The 22,025-nt window shown below is 48.3% G+C and overlaps 1 protein-coding gene across 1 annotated transcript; it reads left to right on the forward strand.

Annotated features, from left to right (window-relative positions):
- Positions 1–8,089: 8,089 nt before the first annotated feature.
- LOC143995803 (uncharacterized) lies at positions 8,090–19,114 on the forward strand. The gene is given in 6 exon segments (XM_077490516.1): positions 8,090–8,233; positions 12,810–12,955; positions 13,900–14,088; positions 14,179–14,302; positions 17,549–18,837; positions 18,840–19,114. Coding segments are annotated over 5 exon segments (1,911 nt in total). The 5' UTR covers positions 8,090–8,233; positions 12,810–12,877; the 3' UTR covers positions 19,071–19,114.
- The last annotated feature ends 2,911 nt before the right edge of the window (positions 19,115–22,025 follow it).

Below are 22,025 nucleotides of genomic sequence, written 5' to 3' on the forward strand. Positions count from 1 at the left end.
AAACAGTCCGATGGAGCCCACACACGGTCAGATTATCCGACAACGCGGTCCGATCGGACAATTTCCGCCTGAATGTCCGACCGTGTGTACAAGGGCTAAGATAGATGCAAAGATAATTGGCAGACTCCGAGACTTCTATAGGTAAACAGCTATACAGGTGAAGGCCTCCAGCCGCACACCACTTCTGTATAGGCAGGATCACTGTCTACTATGGCAAAGATGTAGCAGTTACAAACGGTAATGGTATTCAACTATTTGCAATACGAACAGTTCTCTTTACCCCCACACTCACTCACTGTGGGTCTTCACTCAACGAGCTCCCAGTCTCTCTCACTAGACTTCAGTTCCAATAGCCACTGGATCCCCTGAGCTCTTTCACTGTAGCACTCAGGATCTTTCTCACACGTCACCCCTGCTTCCCTGCTGGGTCCCTGGCTTGGCACTCACAGATACTCTTCAAGCTTTACCCCACTGACACGTTAGGTCCCTGGTTTTGCACTCCACAAGCGTCACCTCTGCTGTCCTGCTGGGACCCTGACTTGGCACTTGCTGAAGTTTTCCCACTTCTTCACCAGCCCTTCGGGTCTAGTATGGATTTAGAGAGGCCCCCCCGCCAAATAAAAAAAAATGCCATGGGGCCCCCCCAAAACCCATACCAAATCTTTATCCGAGCATGCAGCCTGGTAGGTCAGGAAAGGGAGGGGATGAGCGAGCGCCCCCCCCCCCCAACATGAGCGAGTGCCCCCTCAAAGCAGCTTGCCCCCATGTTGATTGGGACAAGGGCCTCTTCCTGACAACCCTGCCAGGTGATTGTTGGGGTCTGCGGGTGTGGGGGTTATCATAATCTGGAAGCCCCCCCTTGAAGAAAGGGGCCCTCCGATCCCAGCCCCCCTCTATGTAAATGGCTATGGGGTGGCAGGTGAAGATGGCACCGGGAAAGATGGCGGTGGGAGAAGATGGCTCAGAGCTATTTTATTTTATTAATTTTTTTTTTATAATTTTTTTTTTTTTTTTACATTTCACTTCTTTTTGAGGTGAATGGGTAGGGGTATAATGTACCCAATACCCATTCACATGGGGGGCTGTATCTGGGGGCCCCTTCTTAATGGGGGGGCTTCCAGATTCTGCTCAGCTCCCCGACTGCAGACTCCGACAACCACCAGCCAGGGTTATCAGGAAGAGGCCCTTGTACCCATGAACATGGAGCAAGGTGCTTTGGGGAAGGGGCAGAGCCCCCCCTCAAAGCACTCACCCCCCATTATGAGGGCATGCGGCCTGGTATAGTTCAGGAGGGGGGCGCTCGCTTGTTCTGCCCTTTCCTGACCTGCCAGGCTGCATGCTCGGATAAGGGATTGGTATGGATTTTGGGGGGTCCCCACGCCATTTTTTTAAAACATTTTGGCATGGGAAGTCCCCTCTGAATCCTTACTATACCCGATTGGCCTGATATGGACCGGGGGGGGGGACCCCACGCTGTTTTTATTGCATTTCTTTTTACTTTCAGCTGTCAGCGGGGAATCCTGCTGACAGCTGATGACTCATCGGTTGTTAAGGACACAGCGGTACGCAACAAGCGATATACCGTGTTAACATAAAAACCGTAAATGCAAAACATATCGAAAAGCACATCACAAACACAGCATTTGCGTTACTGATGCAATTCCATTGAAGTCTCTTACCCGCAAAACACAGGGAAAAAAGTCCCAAACCCTTTCCAAAAGCGCACCGGCAGTAAAAATGCAGACTGCACAAAAAAAAAACACGCATTAGTGGGAACCTAGGGTTAGAGTCAAATCCGGGCGTTTTTGGGCAACCAGGAGGCAGTAGTCTGTAACTACAGGCGGAAAGAAATGGCGGCTTTACGTGGCTGGTCGCTGCACTGAGCCGTACATACATGCATTTAGGGCCGTATGCATTCATGCAATGCACATCACTCCAAATGCAAGAATTTCACATTTCAGTCACATGTCTCTGAGCGCAAATCACCCTAAGGCTCGGTTCACACAGGGGTGACTAGGGGCGACACGACTTTGGGAAGGCAACTTGGAGACGACTTGTGAATGATTGACAGCGCGACTTGGCACTACTTAACAGCGCTACTTGGGGCGACTTACAAGTCGCCCCAGGCCAGGCGACTTTTGCCGTGGCCAATCAGAGAATGAGCTCTGAAGGGGGAACTCCACGCCAAATTTCTGAAAAAAATTTGGCGTGGGTTCCCCCTCCGAGAGCATACCAGGCCCTTAGGTCTGGTATGGATTCCAAGGGGAACCCCCCTACGCCGAAAAAACGGCGTGGGGGTCCCCCCCAGATCCACACCAGACCCTTATCCGAGCACGCTACCCGGCCGGCCAGGAAAGGGGGTGGGGACGAGCGGGCGCCCCCCCCCCCTCCTGAGCCGTACCAGGCCGCGTGCCCTCAACATGGGGGGTGCCTTGGGGGAGGGGGGGTGTGCGGCCCCCCACCCCAAGGCACCTTGTCCCCATGTTGATGAGGACAAGGGCCTCTTCCGGACAACCCTGGCCGTTGGTTGTCGGGGTCTCCGGGCGGGGGCTTATCGGAATCCGGGAGCCCCCTTTAATAAGGGGGCCCCGGATACCGGCCCCCCACCCTATGTGAATGAGTATGGGGTACAATGTACCCCTACCCATTCACCTGTAAAAAAAAAGTACAAAAAAAACACAACACACGAGATAAAATACTTTATTGCACAGCTCCGGGGGTCTTCCGTCTTCGGGGGTCTTCTCGCCGGACTCCTCCGCTATCTTCTTCTAGCTCTTTTGCTAGCGGAGAAGTCCGGCTTTCTTCCTCGCCGCCGGCCTCTTCTTCCGACTTCGGGGGTCTTGTCCCCCTCTTCGGTTCTTCTGCCGGGCCACCGCGCCTTCTTATAGCTCTTTTACAGGCGGTGGCCCGGTCTTCTGTCGCCGCTGTCACCGCCTTCCGTTCTTCTTCTCCAGGAGATGTTGACTCGACGCTCTCTCCGGCCGCAATGCCAGGGAAGCGCTGCGCTGCCACTTATATAGGGACAAGGGGCGGTGTCACATGGGTTGATGTCACATGGGTTGGTCACATGGGTTGATGTCACATGGTGACCCCGCCCCTTACCATGTGACATCAACCCATGTGACCAACCCATGTGACATCAACCCATGTGACACCGTCCCTTGTCCCTATATAAGTGGCAGCGCAGCGCGTCCCTGGCATTGCTGCCGGAGAGAGCGTCGAGTCAACATCTCCTGGAGAAGAAGAACGGAAGGCGGCGACGGCGGCGACAGAAGACCGGGCCACCGCCTGTAAAAGAGCTATAAGAAGGCGCGGTGGCCCGGCAGAAGAACCGAAGAGGGGGACAAGACCCCCGAAGTCGGAAGAAGAGGCCGGCGGCGAGGAAGAAAGCCAGACTCCTCCGCTAGCAAAAGAGCTAGAAGAAGATAGCGGAGGAGTCCGGCGAGAAGACCCCCGAAGACGGAAGACCCCCGGAGCTGTGCAATAAAGTATTTTATCTCGTGTGTTGTGTTTTTCTTGTACTTTTATTTTACAGGTGAATGGGTAGGGGTACATTGTACCCCATACTCATTCACATAGGGTGGGGGGCCGGTATCCGGGGGCCCCCTTATTAAAGGGGGCTCCCGGATTCCGATAAGCCCGCCGCCCGCAGACACCGACAACCAACGGCCAGGGTTGTCGGGAAGAGGCCCTTGTCCTCATCAACATGGGGACAAGGTGCTTTGGGGTGGGGGGGCCGCACGCCCCCCCTCCCCCAAGGCACCCCCCATGTTGAGGGCACGCGGCCTGGTACGGCTCAGGAGGGGGGGGCGCCCGCTCGTCCCCACCCCCTTTCCTGGCCGGCCGGTAGCGTGCTCGGATAAGGGTCTGGTGTGGATCTGGGGGGGACCCCCACGCTGTTTTTTCGGCGTAGGGGGGTTCCCCTTGGAATCCATACCAGACCTAAGGGCCTGGTATGCTCTCGGAGGGGGAACCCACGCCAAATTTTTTTCAGAAATTTGGCGTGGAGTTCCCCCTTCAGAGCTAGTAATTCTGTCAAAGTCACCTCCGTATAGACAGAGATCCGACTTGGAGGCGACCTCCATTGAAATCAATGGGTACAAGTCGCCTACAAGTCGGATTGAAGTAGCACAGGAACTTCTTTTGAAGTCGGAGGCGACTTCAGTCGCGTGCATTAAGACGGCTCTCATTCACTTTGATTTTTAAATGTTGTCCGACCTGAGGCGACCAGGGGCGACCTCAAGTCGGATCGCAGTCGCCCCTGTGTGAACCGAGCCTAAAGGCAAAGTGATAAATAAGGAAACAAAATATCATCTACAGGAAAAACAAACAGTCAAAATCTATAAATAGACTCCATAATACAATGTAATACAATGTAGAATGTTTGTTATGTTTTCAGCACAATCCAGTTTCCTCCTATCAGTGTTGTCTTATAAAAATTGTATTTTATTTTTTATACAAACTACAAACAGAGAGAGGTAAAAAAAAATGTAATAAATGTGTTTTATTCTAGTGTACCGGTGTTAGTAATAATACAACACACTTTACTGATCTATATGCTGTATATTCGCCCTGCATGGTATAGATGCCAGTAGAGAAAGGGTTAAGTGGGAAAGTGTAGGAGGGGGAGGTGTGGGCCGGTGTTTCGCCAGATTAGGCGACCCGTCAGATTTTTTAGCAGAAGTGACCTTTTCTGTCGCCGCCATCTTGGTACACCCCACACTCCTCCACAGTAAGGATACAGTGAGAAGTCGGCAAGCGGACATCTTGTTACACCCACCAGAATTTTGCATTTCACACTTATTTTTACCAGTAAACTGAGCTCATATAGTGAAATACAGGAATTAGAAATCCCTCAGACTGTTTTTATGTTGAATTATAAAAGCAGTGCTGCTCTGTCAGATTAGCAAACCTGTGAGATCAGCAGGCTCCCCGCTGCTTTTAACTACTTGCTTACCGGGCAACCTAAACCCCCCTCCTGCCCAGACCAATTTTCAGCTTTCAGCGCTGTCACTTTGAATGACACACTGTACCCAAATTAAATTTTTATCAGTTTTTACCCACAAATAGAGTTTTCTTTTGATGGTATTTGATCACCGCTGGGTTTTTTATTTTTTTGTTAAACAAATTAAAAAAGACAGATTTTTTTAAAAAAATATACAAAAACGTTTTATATTTTGTTAATAAATTTTGCAAACAGGTAATTTTTCTCCTTCATTGATGTACGCTGATGAGGCTGCCCTGATGGGCACTGATAAGGCGGCACTGATGGGCACTTATAGGTGGCACTGGTGGGGACTGATGAGGTGGCACTGGTGGGCACTGAGAGGTAGCACTGATGGGCGGCACTGAAGGCCATTAATAGGTGGCACTGAAGGGCACTAATACGTGGCACTGATGGGTGGCAGTGATGGGCACGGATCGGCACTGGTAGGTGACACTGATTGCCACCACTCGTGGGCATTGATAGGTGGCACTGATTGCTTGCACTTATGTACTGGTGGGCACTGATTAGTGGGCACTGAATGGTGGGCACTGATTCATGGCACTGGCAGGTGGTACTGGTGGGCACATATGAGGCGGCTTCGTCTCTTCCTCTTCTGGACCGATGTCCCTTGCACACAAGCCGGTGACCGGCTTTTTTTTCCCCCTTAATGCTGTCAGAGTGAGATGAAAAAAAATTATTACAGATCTTCTGTCTACATCATGTGATCAGCTGTCATTGGCTGACAGCTGATCATGTGGTAAGGGGTCAGGATCGACTCCGATCTGTGATCACCTGAGTCTCATTGACTTGGGTGACCACAGCGGGCACCGCCCCCCCCCCTCAGAGGGGTGTGACCAGCGTGCAAAGGGGAGGATGTCTATTGACGGCCCCCCCGGCAAAGCAGATCCGCTCTGTAGCCGTCATTCGGCTATAGCGCGGTCAGACGGGGTTAAAATTCAACATCAAAAAACAGTCAGGCGGACTTCTAAATACTGTATTTCACTTTCCTGGTGCCTTCATGGCAGCATACACATGGATAGACACCAGGAAAGGAACATTACGGAAAGGTAAGTATTGAATTGTTCCATTATATAAGCATAGTTAGTTACCAACTGTCCCGAATTTCCCGGGACATTCCCAGGATTAGGACATTTGTCCCGATTTAATTTTGTCCCGGGAAATGTCCCGGGAAATTCGGTTGGTCCCCGTTTTTCGCTGCGGCCGCTAGAGGTCCACGGCCTGTCTCCGCCGGCTGCTATTTTAAAGAAGACCAGAAGCTGGTCTTCAATAGAGATGCTGCGGCGCCACCCATGCGCCGCAGTTCAAAGTCTTTCCGCGTGGAAACGACGGCGTGCCGCGTCTGGAGGATGTGTGGGGGGCCAGTCTGGATGTCGGGCCAGTCTGTGTATGTCGGGGGCCAATCTGTGTATGTCGGGGGCCAGTCTGGATGTCGGGGCCAGTCTGTGGATGTTGGGGCCAGTCTGTATATGTCGGGGGCCAGTCTATGGATGTCAGGGGCCAGTCTGCGGATGTCAGGGGCCAGTCTGTGGATGTCGGGGGCCAGTCTGTGTATGTCGATGGCCAGTCTGGATGTCGGGGCCAGTCTGTATATGTCGGGGGCCAGTCTGTGGATGTCGGGGGCCAGTCTGTGGATGTGGGGGGCCAGACTGTGTATGTCGGGTTCCAGACTGTGTATGTCGGGGTCCAGACTGTGTATGTCGGGGGCCAGTCTGTGGATGTCGGGGGCCAGTCTGTGAATGTCGGGGGCCAGACTGTGGATGTCGGGGGCCAGTCTGTGTATGTTGGGGGCCAGTCTGTGTATGTCGGGGCCTGTCTGTGGATGTCGGGGGCCAGTCTGTGGATGTCGGGGGCCAGTGAGTCTGGATGTCGGGGGCCAGTGAGTCTGGATGTCGGGGGCCAGTGAGTCTGGATGTCAGGGGCCAGTCTGTGGATGACGGGGGCCAGTCTGTTGATGTCAGAGGGGCCAGTCAGAGTCTGGATGTCAGAGGGCGCAGTCTGGATGTCAGAGGGGGCCAGTCTGGATGTCAGAGGGGCAACAGATGTTAGGAGGACTGATGGGGACACCAGATGTAAGGAGGGGCTCCGCTGATGGACACAGATGTGAGGAAGGTACCTCTGATGGGGCACCTGATGTAAGTAGGGACTCTGCTGGGGGCACCTGATGGCATCTGGTGGCAGGCAACGTGGCTAGTGACGTTCTCAGGGCTCCCACTGATTCTGCATTATGATGAGTTGAATAATTTAATTTTATATTACAATGTAATAATAGAAATAATGCACTTCAATCATCCTGACACCATAACAATCATGGCGCCGGGATGATTGAAGCGCTAACACCAGGTATTTGGAGTATCTTTATCTGCTGATTGTCAAACTCTGGAAAACACATATTGCTATTGTGGTGTAGGATCGGGGGGCTGCTGTCCCTCCATCCCTCCCCCCTTTCCCTCTCCATCCCGCATTCATCTCAGACTCTAACCACACCCCTTTGAGTCATGCCCCTGTGTAAGCCACGCCCACTATTTTACCGCATTTTCACCTTTTTCTATGCCACACCTATAACCGCATGCCCCGCCCCTAATTATAACACAACTCCGCCTACTGCCAAAAAAGTAAGTGTCCCGAATTTTTTTTTTTACAATGTTGGCAACTATGTATAAGTTCAGTTTAGTGGTAAAAAAAGACTCCAGTGGATGTCCGCTTGACGACTGAAGACTGTAGGCTCCCTGTGCGGGGTGTACCAAGATGGCTGTGACGGAACGTTACTTCCGTTCCAATATTTGACAGGTAGCCTAATCTGACGGAACAGAGGTCACATGACTTCCTGTCAAGGGTCGGAGCTCCAGTCTGCAGCCAGATACCATCAGGAAACACAGATGTGACAGGAAACATGTGTCCTCCACTTCCACGTGTGGATTCTAATTCTATTGAATGTTCGTTACATTAAAGTTCAATAAACAAAAACACAAAAAGGTGGAGTGGAGGACACACGCTTCCTGTGGAGAGCAGAGCTCCAGCTACTGTCATTTATTGTTTGCTACAATAAAGTTTAATAAAAAAAAAAAAAAAGTGGAGGTAACATGCTTCCTGTCAAACATACAGCTCCATTCCACAGCCAAACTACAGTGTGCTTCCTGGATGGAGATCTCCTCCATACTGACACCACACTGACCTCCGGATGAGACCGTCCATCCATCCCGAGCCGGGGTCACTGGACACCAATCTGTATGTATGGACTCTGCACAGTACCACTTCTCTTGTCCTGTATGTCGGGTGTAATTCTATGGAGCTATACGTGATATATATATATATATTATTATTATTATAATACACAATTTATATAGCGCCAACAGTTTACGCAGCACTTTACAACGTATAGAGGGGACAACACAATTACAGTACAATACAAAAGGTACATGTGACGGAACCGATCCCACACTCCGATTGGAGTGCTTCCGTCAGTAAGGGGAGAAATGAGACAGCACACATTATATATACATATATACAGCATTGAATCCGACTAGCACAGATTATAGTGGGGTTCTCATTCACCCTGTGCCCCTTAAAATCCAGGGCCCATAATCGATCGGCAAGAAGCTTGCATTCAGTCCTCTCAAAAACCCTGTGTCCCGGCTAGGTCTGTCACATTTCTCCCCTTTTGGCAGGAGACTAACACAGGAGGAGACCCCAGACGGGTTGACTCTGGAGTTAGTCAGGGGTTCCAGTCCTCTAATGCTGGTATGAATGAATGAATGAATGAAATACTTATATAGCGCACAATGCGAACTGAATCGCCTCTAGGCGCTGTGGCGAGCTTTGATCATCTGCTAAAAGAGGAAGGTCTTGAGTTTTTTCCTAAAAGCCAGGTGATTTTCTTCCAGGCGGATGTTGATTGGTAGAGCATTCCATAGCCGAGGCCCTTGGACAGCGAATCTCCGATCACCCTTGGATTTATACCGGGCTTTGGGCACGAGGAGGAGGTTTTTGTTGGCTGATCGAAGACTGCGGTTTGGTGTGTAATGATTTATTTTCTCCATTAGGTATTGCGGAGCTTCTCTATGCACGCATTTGTGGGTGAGGCAAAGGGTCTTGAACGTGATCCGATTTTTTACGGTTAGCCAATGTAAGCTCCTCAGTGAAGGAGAAATGGATTCCCAGGGTTTTTTTCCTGTTATCAGCCTTGCCGCTGTGTTTTGGATCAGTTGTAATCGCGCAAGTTGATATTGTGGTAATCCCATGTAAAGCGAGTTTGCGTAGTCCAGTCGTGAATTAATGATTGTTCCAACTACCACTGCTTTGTCATTCTTTGGGATAAAAGGGATGAGTCTGCGAAGCATGCGCAGCAGATGGTGAGATCGACTGACTACTGCTCCTATTTGCGCATCCATTGACATTTGTGCGTCTAAAATAACCCCGAGACTCTTGGCTTTGGTCTTCGGGGAGATGGTCTGCCCAAAGACGGTTGGTGGAGACCAGAAGGTTTTGGTTGCGGGCTTATGATTTTGGTGTAAGATAAGAAGCTCTGTCTTTGATTGGTTCAGCTGGAGGGAGTTGGTGGTCATCCAGTCCTCTATTGATTTGAGGCAGTTTTCAAGTTGTTGTTGGTGATCTTTTTTTCCATTGATCCGGAAATAAAGTTGCGTGTCGTCAGCGTAAGAGTGGAAGCAGAGATCTGAGCATCTGATGATTTGAAGGAGTGGGGGAATGTAAATGTTGAAGAGAACGGGTGACAACGGAGAGCCTTGAGGGACTCCGCAGGTGACTGCCCGAGTTTCGGAGAGGAATTTTCCTAGTTTCACTGTCTGTGACCGATTTCCTAGGAGGGACGCGAACCATTGGAGATCTTTGTCTTGGACTCCGGCTACTTCTGTGAGGCGGACGAGTAGAGTATTGTGATCTACTGTATCAAACGCTGCACTTAGGTCTAGCAGTACGAGGAGACACGGCTCTCCGTCATCTGCCGCTTCGAGGGCGTCATCCCAAATCTTGAGGAGAGCTGTTTCTGTTCCATGACCCGGGCGGAAGCCTGATTGCAGCGGGTCCAGGAGTTTGTGAGTATCCAGGTGAAGTTGTAGCTGATGTACTACAGCTTTCTCCATGATCTTAGAAATGGTGTTGAGGCTTGTAATCGGCCTACGGTTGTTTGGATCCTGAGGGTCCAGGTTTGGTTTCTTGAGTAGAGGTTTGACGATGCCTTGTTTGAGGATGCTGGGAACAATCCCTTCGTGGAATGATCGGTTTATGAGGTGGGTTATGGTTGGAGCCACGATGTCGGAGCATTCTTTCAGTAGTTTTGTGGGGATGATGTCAATAGGTGAGGTACTGTCACGCAGTTTATTAATGATGTTTTTTGCGGTGTCTACGGTAATTGGGGATAGTGAAAATTTTGGCGGTTGCGGTATGTTGGTGCGGACATCCTCTTTATGTATTTGCTGGCTGAGGTTGGATGTTTTCTTCTGACAAATTGTTTCCCCGATGGTTTTGACTTTATCGATGAAAAAATCCGACAGTTTGTCACAGTAATCCTGGGATTCGCTTTCTGGGGGTTCTAGGCACACCGGCTTCATTGATTGATTAACCAGTTTAAACAGTTCCCGTGGTTGGTTTGCGGCCGTTGAGATTGTATATGAGAAGTGGTCCTTTTTGGCTTTGAAGATTGCTTTCCGATAATTCTCTGTCAGACCTTTGTAGTTAAATAGGTTTTCCTCGGTGGGATTTCTTCTCCATGTTCTTTCCGCTCTTCTGCGTTCTTGCTTTAGTACGGAGAGGGAGCTATTAAACCATCCAGCATTTTTCTTCCTGATGAGAGCCCTGCGTTTTGGTGCTACCGAGTCTGCTGATTGCAGTAATGCCTTGTTCAGGGAGTTGAGTGTTTCCTCCGTAGAGTGGTTTAAGGTTATTGTAGATATTTTTTTGGACAGAGTGGTTTTGAAGGCTTCGGAGTATCCACACAGTACCCCAAATAAACAGAGTATTCCTCACCCAGCCAACCTCTGCCTCTCTCAGAGAACATGCCCGGTGCTGGGGAGAGGTGTGGACTGCCCCTTCTCCCTGGAGAGAAGACAGGGTGGTTGGGCTCAGTCCACCATGCTGTTGGGCATCTGGGCCAACTGCCCCAGAATCCCTGGGGTATACAGGTGGAGACTGAAGTCCCATCCACCTTTACAGGAAATCTGTCCTCTGTTTGCTGTGGGCAGAGGGCAGCAGCGCTCTGTTCCATTGCCAGCAGTTCAGCGGGGTGTAGGAGCTTCTCTACGTCATCTGCTCCAGCTAACTGTTGGGGAGAGAGGCTGACTGCCCCGGCTCCCTGGAACTCCGCAGTTTTTGCCGGTGCTGGGCAGAGTTTGATAGCACTCTGCCCTGTTGCCAGCACCTTCTGCTGGGGGCTCCACATCATCCGCTTCAGCTAACTGTTGGGGCAGGAGGCTGGATTCCTCCACTCCCAAACTGTGTAGCTGCCATTGGGGAGGTGAGCCAGCTGCTTCCCTTTCCATTCCCTCATCTGGCTGCTGGAATAATATGTCTGTGGTATTGTCTCCCAGGTGCACAGATCTTTGCTGGGGAGGAAAGAGCGCTTCCTCCACCCTGGTCGATGGTTGAAAAGGGACAAGATATAATAAAAAAGTGCTAATGCGCTTCACCTCACTAATAAAAAAGTGTCAGCAAAAAAATGTGAAAACTGTGTAAAGTAAATATATGTACACGTGTATATAAAAATCAAGTAAATGGGTGGAAGCAGCCAAGCAAAAAATAGTGATCTCAGCACTACAAGTAATACAAATATTAAAATAAAAAATGCGGCGCTGCCAGCAAACTAAACTAAAAAATTCCCAAAACACTCTAAACGAATAAATAAGTCAAAAAAGTGAATACACCTCACAAAGTGATCCAATGTGCAATATAGGGCAATACACTATAGTATCTGAAAATTGTGCATAGATAGACAATCGTGCAAAAATAAATATATAGCACAATCAAGAAATAATAAAAAAGTGGCTGAAATAGAATGTGCAAACAAATGCAGTAAACAATAAATCGTGTCCCTTAATACAAGTCCATATGATTGCTTCGTGAACATATATCAAAGTCCATGCATAAAAACGTGACTTCCAAACAAGTGATAATCCAGCGACAAACTTCAGTGCCAAACAGGTGCACCACCAGTTTCTCCCAGCCTCTCACCTCAAATGCTTAATAAGCAGACTCTATATGAAAGCAGAAAAGCTACTCCATCTTCATCCGTCCAGCAGATAGTATACAACTGTACATTTCTTTCTCAAGTTCTTCACATATCTCCCAGTACAGTGTGCGGTACATAAAGTGTGGAATAAAAGGACAGGGGGGCTCTCATGTGTAGTATTTAAAGCAAGTAATTTAATAAGGTAAATGGACACTTACATCTAAGCAGAAAACAGCAAATAGCGTCGTACGATCCGAACTTCCGGTCTCGGCCGCGACCGGAAGTTCGGATCGTACGACGAAGTAAGTACACCCCTCACACATTTTTATAAATCTTTTCTTCTCTCTTTTCATGTGACAACACTGAAGAAATGACACTTGTCTACAATGTAAAGTAGTGAGTGTACAGCTTGTATAACAGTGTAAATTTGCCGTCCCCTCAAAATAACTCAACACACAGCCATTAATGTCTAAACCGCTGGCAACAAAAGTCTCCTGTCCACTTGGGTCTGTACTCCATGGGATGTGAACCCTGCACAAGAAAACCAGTGATAACCCCAGTGATTTGGGGTTCGTAGGACTGGGAAATGACTTCTCTAACTCTACTGATTTCCTTTTGTAGGAGAAATCTTCTCGCCTGGAATATAGAAGTTGCAGTTCTATTGCCCTCTCTTGTCCTGTCCTCGGAGAATGGAGGAGGGAAGGAAGAAGATGGTGGAGAGGATATTGAGCCTTACTATGGAGTTCATCTACCTGATGATGGGAGAGGTGAGGAGGATTCAAAGCCACATGGCCATAGGAAGTATGCAGCCCTTTCCACTTACCCTTGCAGCTTATGGGGGACATTGGAGTGCAGGAAGATGTGGCTGAACTTCGAATATCACCCCCAATTGCAAGTGTAAACCTAGCCTTAGATTAATCAATGATACCTTGATCGACAGGTGATGAGTCCTTCTTGCAAAGTCCATCAGTAGCTTCTACCTACCTCCTCTACAACTCTTCAGCAAAACATTTGGACAAACTCAGCTCCCTGCAGATTGCCGCTCCAGCAGGCAGCTAAAGTCCTTGGATCTTTACCATATGCCTGCAGGCTGAGGCAAGCTGAGATCCCTTTATGCCAACTATTCTCAACTAGGGTGTAATGGAACCCTGGGGTTCCTCCAGAGATTGCTAGGGGTTCATTGAGCCATAGCTGGTTGAACTCAAACCTGTTGGTGCCTTCCTAGGGAGCGTTCTTCCCTCTGACCACCAATGTAAGGGACATTCCTCCTGCATGTCCAGGCCCACTGGTGTAGAGTGCAATGTTGTCTAATATTATACAGCACTGATTCGCTCGGAGGACATTTGGATTCCTTTTCCCCTTTATCTAGAACTTGTATGTCTCTCCTGTCCCGTTGGGTCCCAAGCCCTACTAGCCAATAAGCCTGAAACAGTTGTATGCATTTTGGAATAAATGGCTCCATAATATTGGACTATGCTTACACTACACACCAACAGTTTCATAATGGGCATTTGTCTGATAGGATGAAAAGAAATGATTTTTGTGGCTCCGCCCACTATCCTGAAATGAGGAATAATTATTTTTGGGATATGTGACGGAAGGAGACATGTGACTGACTTCTGTTCTATGAAGACTTTTTTTGTGCTACTACTATTGTAGTTACATGAAATTTTATCTAAACACTTTATATTACTTATCTCTTATTACCTAGGAATACATAATGGTGAAGAAGACATCTGGTGACCATGTGACACTCAACCGCCAATACCATGTGTCAGGAGAATGGAGTAGGAACCTAAGAACCATCATGGATCCTCCACCTCCCTGCCTGATACCAGAGAGGAGTAACCACACGATTCTGGAGGTCATCAACAAGATCCTTGAGCTTCTGACGGGAGAGGTAAGGGTTTCTGGGAATTGTGGGGCATCATCCAGGTTCAGAAGCGGTATGTCCCGGATGGTGACTGCATCATTGTATGTGTGTTGCCAGGTTCCTATCAGGTGTCAGGATGTGGCCGTCTATTTCTCCATGGAGGAGTGGGAGTATATGGAAGGACACACGGATCTGTACGAGGACACCATCATTGATGACCAGCAGACCCTCCCATCACCGGGTAAGAGACGACTTCATTACTGCAAAAAAGGAAAACCGCGCTTTCCTAACCACAAAAGAAAGATAAAAAAAATGTGCTGCAAGCCCAAATGTTATACTACATTCAATACAAGACAGAAAAAAGGGAGTGGGTTGCGCAAAAAGAAAAATTATTAAATTGCTTAAAGAGGAAGTAAACCCTGATGAGTTTACTTCCTCTTTCATTCCCTGCAAAGGCAAAGCATAATGGACTACTATGCATTGCATCGCATCGCATCGCATAGTAGCTCATTATGTGTCACTTACCTGACACAGGAGCCAGCGAAGTCGCCGCTGTCCCCTGTAGTCCGCCGCATACATCTTGTTGGTGGGGTCTCGCAGCTCCGCCGCTGTCATTCGGCGAAGCCGCGATGACGTCACTCCCGCGCATGCGCACGGGAGCCGACACGCGCGGCAGCTCCGTCGCTGAGAATGCCGCGCTCAGTGCGCCTGCGCGCTGCTGACAGCCGTGCCCGTTTTCGGGCAAATAACTCCTAAACCATATAGGTTTGGGAGATATTTCTTGGACCTACAGGTAAGCCTTAATCTAGGTTTACCTGTAGGTCAAAGTGGTTTGTAAGGGTTTACAACCACTTTAATATTGCGTCTCAAAAGTAAATAAGTGAATATTGACACCAATCTATACAAAAATAAGTGTAAAAATAAGTGAAAACATAAATGTGCTTAATCAAGGATTAATAATTAATATCTGACCGGTCCACTAACTGACGTGGTACGGTCATGTGACAAAAAACATACAATTAATGAACAGTGTATAAGAAGCACTTTGATAGTCAAAGCAATGAAAAGTCCATATAAAAAAGTTCTCAGTTTGAAGAATAGTGATAGTGACTCCACTGTGATGAAACGATGACAGACCATCCACAATAGTGCAAGTTATGAGCACCTCCACCACGGTTAACACTGCCGCTTGCCAGAAGTGTATGGTTCTTTGTTACAGAGAACCATAAAACGCAGATGACTGGCTCTCCCCAGCCCGGGATATTCAGATAGGTAGGGTGATAAAAGGATCTCTCACAGCTCCAACCAATCCCTCTCATCAGCGACCATAGAAAAGATATAAGGCTCGCAATAGTGTAAAACCAAACACTTTAATAAAATAAATAAAAAAACGCCAATTGTGCAATTACATAACATCAGTGGACAAATCGCATGCAAAGGACTCGAGCCGGCCGGTCTCGATTTTCAGCGCCCAATACTTCCGGGACTAACACATGAAGCGGTGACGTCAGTGCGTCGCTCCTCCACCCTACGCGTTTCGTCACTAACAGGATGTGACAACATCCACTGATGTTATGTAAGTGCGCAATTGGCGTTTTTTATTTATTTTATTAAAGTGTTTGGTTTTACACTATTGGACATTGGACATTTTGACACATTTTTGGGACCATTGCCATTTATACATTGATCAGTGCTATAAAAATGCACTGATTACTGTATAAATGTCACTGACAGGAAAGGGGTTAATATTAGGGGGCGATCAAGGGGTTAAATGTGTTCCCTCACTGTGTTCTAACGGTGGGGGGCGACTAGAGGAAATTACAGATCGTGGTTCCTAGCTATTAGTAACTCACGATCTGTCACTCCTCACAGAACAGGGATTTGTGAGTTTACACACACACACGTCCCTGTTCTGCCTCTCGTGCCCGCGATTGCTTGTGGCCTGCGGTCATCGTGACCGTCAACCACGAGCATCAGCACCCCTGCAGCGCAATGTGCACGCAACCTTCTATCCCGCTTAAAGGAGCCGACGTATAGCTACAACTGCTCACAGGATCGCGCCGGCCTGCCGCCGTATGATGACGGCGGCTGGCCGGCAAGCGGTTAATCGGGCGCCATTGGCAGCCGAGTAAACCGGAAGCGACGTTGCTCCTGCGATTTGTGTGGCTTTTAAAGAGCGGCTGCAGGCATCACTCCGGTCCGGTATAACCCCATTCATGCCACAAATGCAAATTTGCATAAGGTTGTGGCATGAAGGGGTTAATGTACTTTTATTACATTAACACAACGGGGTGTGTGTGTGTATGTATGTATATATATATATATATATATGTATATATGTCATTTTCTAGCAAAAAAATACTGATTTTAACTTCTAAGCAACAAGTGTCAGAAAAATTCCTGGACTTCAAGGGAGTTAATATGCAGTAAAGTGCATGTTTTACCATCCATTAGTTCATCTTTAAAGGGAACCCAAACAGTAGCGGGTAATATACCCCCAGTGCAGCATCCCACAACACATGCTGTACACTCTATCTATATATCATTTATATATATATATATATATATATATATATATATAATCTCTATCTATATATAATAAGCACAGAACTATTTGTTCTGTAAATATAAATATAAATATATATATATATATATATATATATATATATATATATATATATATATTTATATATAAAGCACAGAACTATTTGTTTTGCAAAACTGCATGTCTCCAGGTCAGATGCTCTTCATTTATAAGACTAGTGAATCCTAAAAAATACATTAAAATAAATAAAAAAACAAAAAATACTGCATTATGACCACTAGATGAAGCTAATGATCAAAGGAAATTACTATCATCAACAGCTCCATCTAGTGGCCATAATGGGGGATTTTTGTGACCTTTTACTCTTCTTCTTCTTCTTCTTCTTCTTCTTCTTCTTCTTCTTCTTCTTCTTCTTCTTATTATTATTATTATTATTATTATTATTATTATTATTTATTCTTATGAATGGAAAAAAAAAATCAACCTGGAGAGAGAATCTCCTAGATCGGGGGGTCTCCAAACTACGGCCCTCCAGTTGTTCAGGAACTACAATTCCCACCATGCCCAGTCATGTCTGTGAATATCAGAGTATAACAATACCTCATGGGACGTGTAGTTCTGCAATAGCTGGAGGGATGAAGTTTGGCGATCCCTTTCCTAGAGCAGTGATGGGGAACCTTGGCACCCCAGATGTTTTGGAACTACATTTCCCATGATGCTCATGCACTCTTCAGTGTAGTGAAGCATCATGGGAAACGTAGTTCCAAAACATCTGGGGTGCCAAGGTTCCCCATCACTGGCCTAGAAACATCTGATTTCCATAGAATTTGTATAGAAGGAATGTAGGCGCTCTACAGAAAAGACTTTTGCCTTTTAGGTTTTCTAAATGCTGATAACGGTTTTTATTAACTTGCGTTCCCTCCATTTTTGCCCCCCCCCCAGATGCACAAGATAGTCGGAATAATGAAGGAGGAGGTGATCTTCTCTCTCCGGATGGTGAAATAAAAGCTGAGGACCTCCCGGCTCGTTCTTCAGAAGGAATCCTCATCCCGCCAGATCTTCCCTCACCCGATCCTCCTCCACTCCCGGTTTATTTTCCTGACCACCATGGACCCAATGCCACCCGTCCTCCAGCTCCCGCAATGGGCGGAGAAGCTCCCTCGTCTTCTGAACTTGGCGGACAGTTTACCGCAGGAGAGGAAATCGTCTCTTACCAGACCAGTCATGTGGAGGACAAACCAAATCCCATTTTCCAATGTTTTTCCGGCAAACCGGAACTTCTCCGATGCGACCGAGTCCACAGGGTGGAGAAGTTGTACTCCTGCTCCAAGTGCGGGAAAAGCTTCAACCGCAAATCCGCGCTCGTCATCCACAAAAGAGCTCACGCCAATCAGAAGTCGTGTCCGTGCGCGGCGTGCGGGAAGGTTTTCCCCCAGCGGTCAGAGCTGGCCCGGCACGAGAAGGTCCACTCGGGGGTGAAGCCCTATGCGTGTCCGGTATGCGGGAAGCCTTTCTCGCAGAAATCCGATCTCGTGAAGCACCAGACGGTACACACGGGGGAGAAGCCGTATTCCTGCCCCAGGTGCGGGAAGTGTTTTTCCCACAATTCCTCCCTCGCCAGGCACAAAAGGCTGCACACGGGGGAGAAGCCCTATTCCTGCAACGAGTGCGGCAAGTGCTTCCCTCGCAAGCCGGATCTGGACAAACACCAACTGGTTCACACCAGGCAGAAGTCGCACTCGTGCTCCAAATGCGAGAAATGTTTTTCGCACAAGTGGAACCTCATCCGGCACGAAAAGGTTCACGGGGAGGACAAGTCCTATCCGTGTCCCGTGTGCAGGAAGACCTTCGCCCGCCAAGCCAACCTCCTCATACACAAGGAGGTCCACGTGAGGGAAAAGCTGTTTTGGTGCTCGGTGTGCGGGAAATGTTTTTCTCAGCAAGCGGATCTTTTTAAGCACGAGGCGGTCCACGCGGTGGCGAAGCCACATTGGTGTCCGGGATGTGGAAAACATTTTATCCAGAAGTCGGATCTGGCCAAGCATCAGGTGGTCCACACTGGAGAGAAGGCCTTCTCCTGCTCCGAGTGCGGAAGGCGCTTCTCCCATCGATCGTCGCTTACTAGACACGAGCGGCTCCACACGGGGGAGAAGAAGTCGCATGCGTGTAACCGATGCGAGAAAAGCTTTTACCGCCAATCGGATCTCGCCAAACACGAACTGGTTCACGCGGGGGGGAGAAGCCCTATCCCTGTTCTGAATGTGGACAATGCTTTCTTTGCAGACAGGATCTTCTAGAACACGTAGCGCTTCACACGTTGTATTCCTGCTCCGAATGTGGGCAGACGTTTTCCCGCAAGTTGGATCTTATTGAGCACCAAAGAGTCCACGTGGGGGGAGGAGACGTATTCTTTATCCAAGTGCGGGAAAAGTTTTCTCCGGAAGTCCCATCAAGTCAGACGTGAGGGTCCACACTACGTGGAAGACGTTGTTACAGTAAAGGCGATTTTTTTTTTTTTTTTTTTTGCACATGAAGCAGTTCAGAGATTTCTAATTTATGTTCCAGTTGTGGGAATTTTTTCCATATTGTTTTTCCATATTTTTCAATATTCCCTATCCAAGTTTGGGAAAAGTTTTTCTTCAGAAGTTTCCATCAACACCGGTGGGAAAAGTTATAAAATCCTGTTCCCAATGTGGAGAACATTTTACACTAAAGGCAGATTTCATTGCACGCGAAGCGCTTCGGAAATGTCAAATGAATGTTTCGGGAAGACCCTTTTCTTTTTCTTTTCTTTTTCTTTTTTTTTTTTCAGAAATGTGAAAATGCTTCACATGAGGAGGAGTCAGATTTGTGTTTCCAACATGAACAATATTTTTCCTTTTGAACTGAATCTCACTGAACACCCAGTCCAGGCAGGGCCGCTGATAGAAGTCAGAGGGGCCCCAAACAAACCCCCCCCTTAGTACAAATCTTCTCCCCCTACCCCCAATTTCTCCTTTTAGCCCAAATCTCCCCCTCCCCCCAGCACAAATCTTCTTTCTTCAATCCTCCTCCCCCCAGAACAAATTTCTCAAATCTCAAATTTCCTCCTCACACATATTCCCCCCCATTCTTCCTCCTCACACATATCCCCCCCCATTCTTCCTCCTCACACATATTCCCCCCCCATTCTTCCTCCTCACTCATATTCCCCCCCATTCTTCCTCCTCACACATATCCCCCCCCATTCTTCCTCCTCACACATATTCCCCCCCATTCTTCCTCCTCACACATATCCCCCCCCATTCTTCCTCCTCACACATATTCCCCCCCCATTCTTCCTCCTCACACATATCCCCCCCATTCTTCCTCCTCACACATATTCCCCCCCCATTCTTCCTCCTCACACATATCCCCCCCCATTCTTCCTCCTCACACATATTCCCCCCCATTCTTCCTCCTCACTCATATTCCCCCCATTCTTCCTCCTCACACATATCCCCCCCCCATTCTTCCTCCTCACACATATTCCCCCCCATTCTTCCTCCTCACACATATCCCCCCCCATTCTTCCTCCTCACACATATTCCCCCCCCATTCTTCCTCCTCACACATATTCCCCCCCCATTCTTCCTCCTCACACATATCCCCCCCCCCATTCTTCCTCCTCACACATATTCCCCCCCCATTCTTCCTCCTCACACATATCCCCCCCCATTCTTCCTCCTCACACATATTCCCCCCCCATTCTTCCTCCTCACTCATATTCCCCCCCATTCTTCCTCCTCACACATATCCCCCCCCCATTCTTCCTCCTCACACATATTCCCCCCCATTCTTCCTCCTCACACATATCCCCCCCCATTCTTCCTCCTCACACATATCCCCCCCCCATTCTTCCTCCTCACACATATTCCCCCCCATTCTTCCTCCTCACACATATTCCCCCCCATTCTTCCTCCTCACACATATCCCCCCCCCATTCTTCCTCCTCACACATATTCCCCCCCATTCTTCCTCCTCACACATATTCCCCCCCCCCATTCTTCCTCCTCACACATATCCCCCCCCCATTCTTCCTCCTCACACATATCCCCCCCCATTCTTCCTCACACATATCCCCCCCCCATTCTTCCTCCTCACACATATCCCCCCCCCATTCTTCCTCACACATATCCCCCCCCCATTCTTCCTCACACATATCCCCCCCCCATTCTTCCTCCTCACACATATCCCCCCCCCATTCTTCCTCCTCACACATATCCCCCCCCATTCTTCCTCCTCACACATATGTCATCGCCCCCATTCTTCCTCCTCACACATCTCATTCCCCCCCATTCTTCCTCCTCAGACATATTCCCCTCCCCATTCAAGTCGTATTTGTGTTCTGAACTTTGGGCAATGTTTTTTCCCATGAAGAGGATCTCCTCAAACATCATCTAGCTGTTCAGAAGTTGTATTCATTTCCCAAATTCGGGCAACGTTTTTCCTTCAAATTTGATTTTATTGAGCATGAGAAAGTTCATACAGGCGGGCGTAGATGTATTCCTTCTCCAAGTGCGGGAAAACTCTTCTCCAGAAATCCCATCAACTCGGATGTGAGAGGAGAAACTGGGAGGAAAATTCCTGTTCCTAACATGGAAAACATTTTTACAGTAAAGTGATTTTTTTTTTGCACAGGAAGCAGTTCTGAAAAAAAAATTTTGTCAGCTGTTAAAAGACTGAAATGCATTTTACATGGGGGGCTGAAAAACATCCCACAAACCAAAGTTGATTGATTGCCTAGCTGGTCAGAAAGTTGTATTCATTATTCATTTTCCATTCATTTTTCAAGTTGGATATTATTGAGTACACAAGTTTTCTCCAGAGGTTCCATCACCTTCAGACATGATGGAACTCACATTGGGGGGAAAAGTCGAAAATCCTGTTCCCAATGTAGTGAAAGGTTTTACGGCAAAGCAGGTCTTCTCTCAACATGAAGAAGTTCGAAGAAATCAAATTTATGTTCCAAGTGCGGGAAGTTTTTTTTTTTTTTGTGGAAGTCGACTCTGATTAACCACGTGCCAACCAGCGCACGCCGATGTACGTCGGCAGAATGGCACGGGCAGGCAAATGGGCGTATCTGTACCCTGTCCCTTTAAATTTGCCACCCTGCCATCGGGAGCATGCCACCGGCGGCGTGCTCCCACGCTGGTCGGGACCTCCGTGAGTCCGGTCGCGGGTCCCGCGGACTCGATCGCCGAGGGCATCCCCGCGATCGTCTCACGGAGCGGCCGAATGAAGAAATGCCGTTGTAAACAACATTTCTCCATTCTGCCTAGCAACTAGTGACGCTGATCTCTGCTCCATGTGATTGGAGCAGAGATCAGTGTTCACTAAATTAAAGCCCAACCCCCCCCACAGTTAGTAACACGCCACTAGGAACACTTAACCCCTACAC

The sequence above is a fragment of the Lithobates pipiens genome, unplaced genomic scaffold (genome assembly GCF_037356315.1).
Source record: "Lithobates pipiens isolate NorthernLeopardFrog02 unplaced genomic scaffold, aLitPip1_a1.2 Scaffold_19, whole genome shotgun sequence".
Lineage (NCBI taxonomy): Eukaryota > Metazoa > Chordata > Amphibia > Anura > Ranidae > Lithobates > Lithobates pipiens.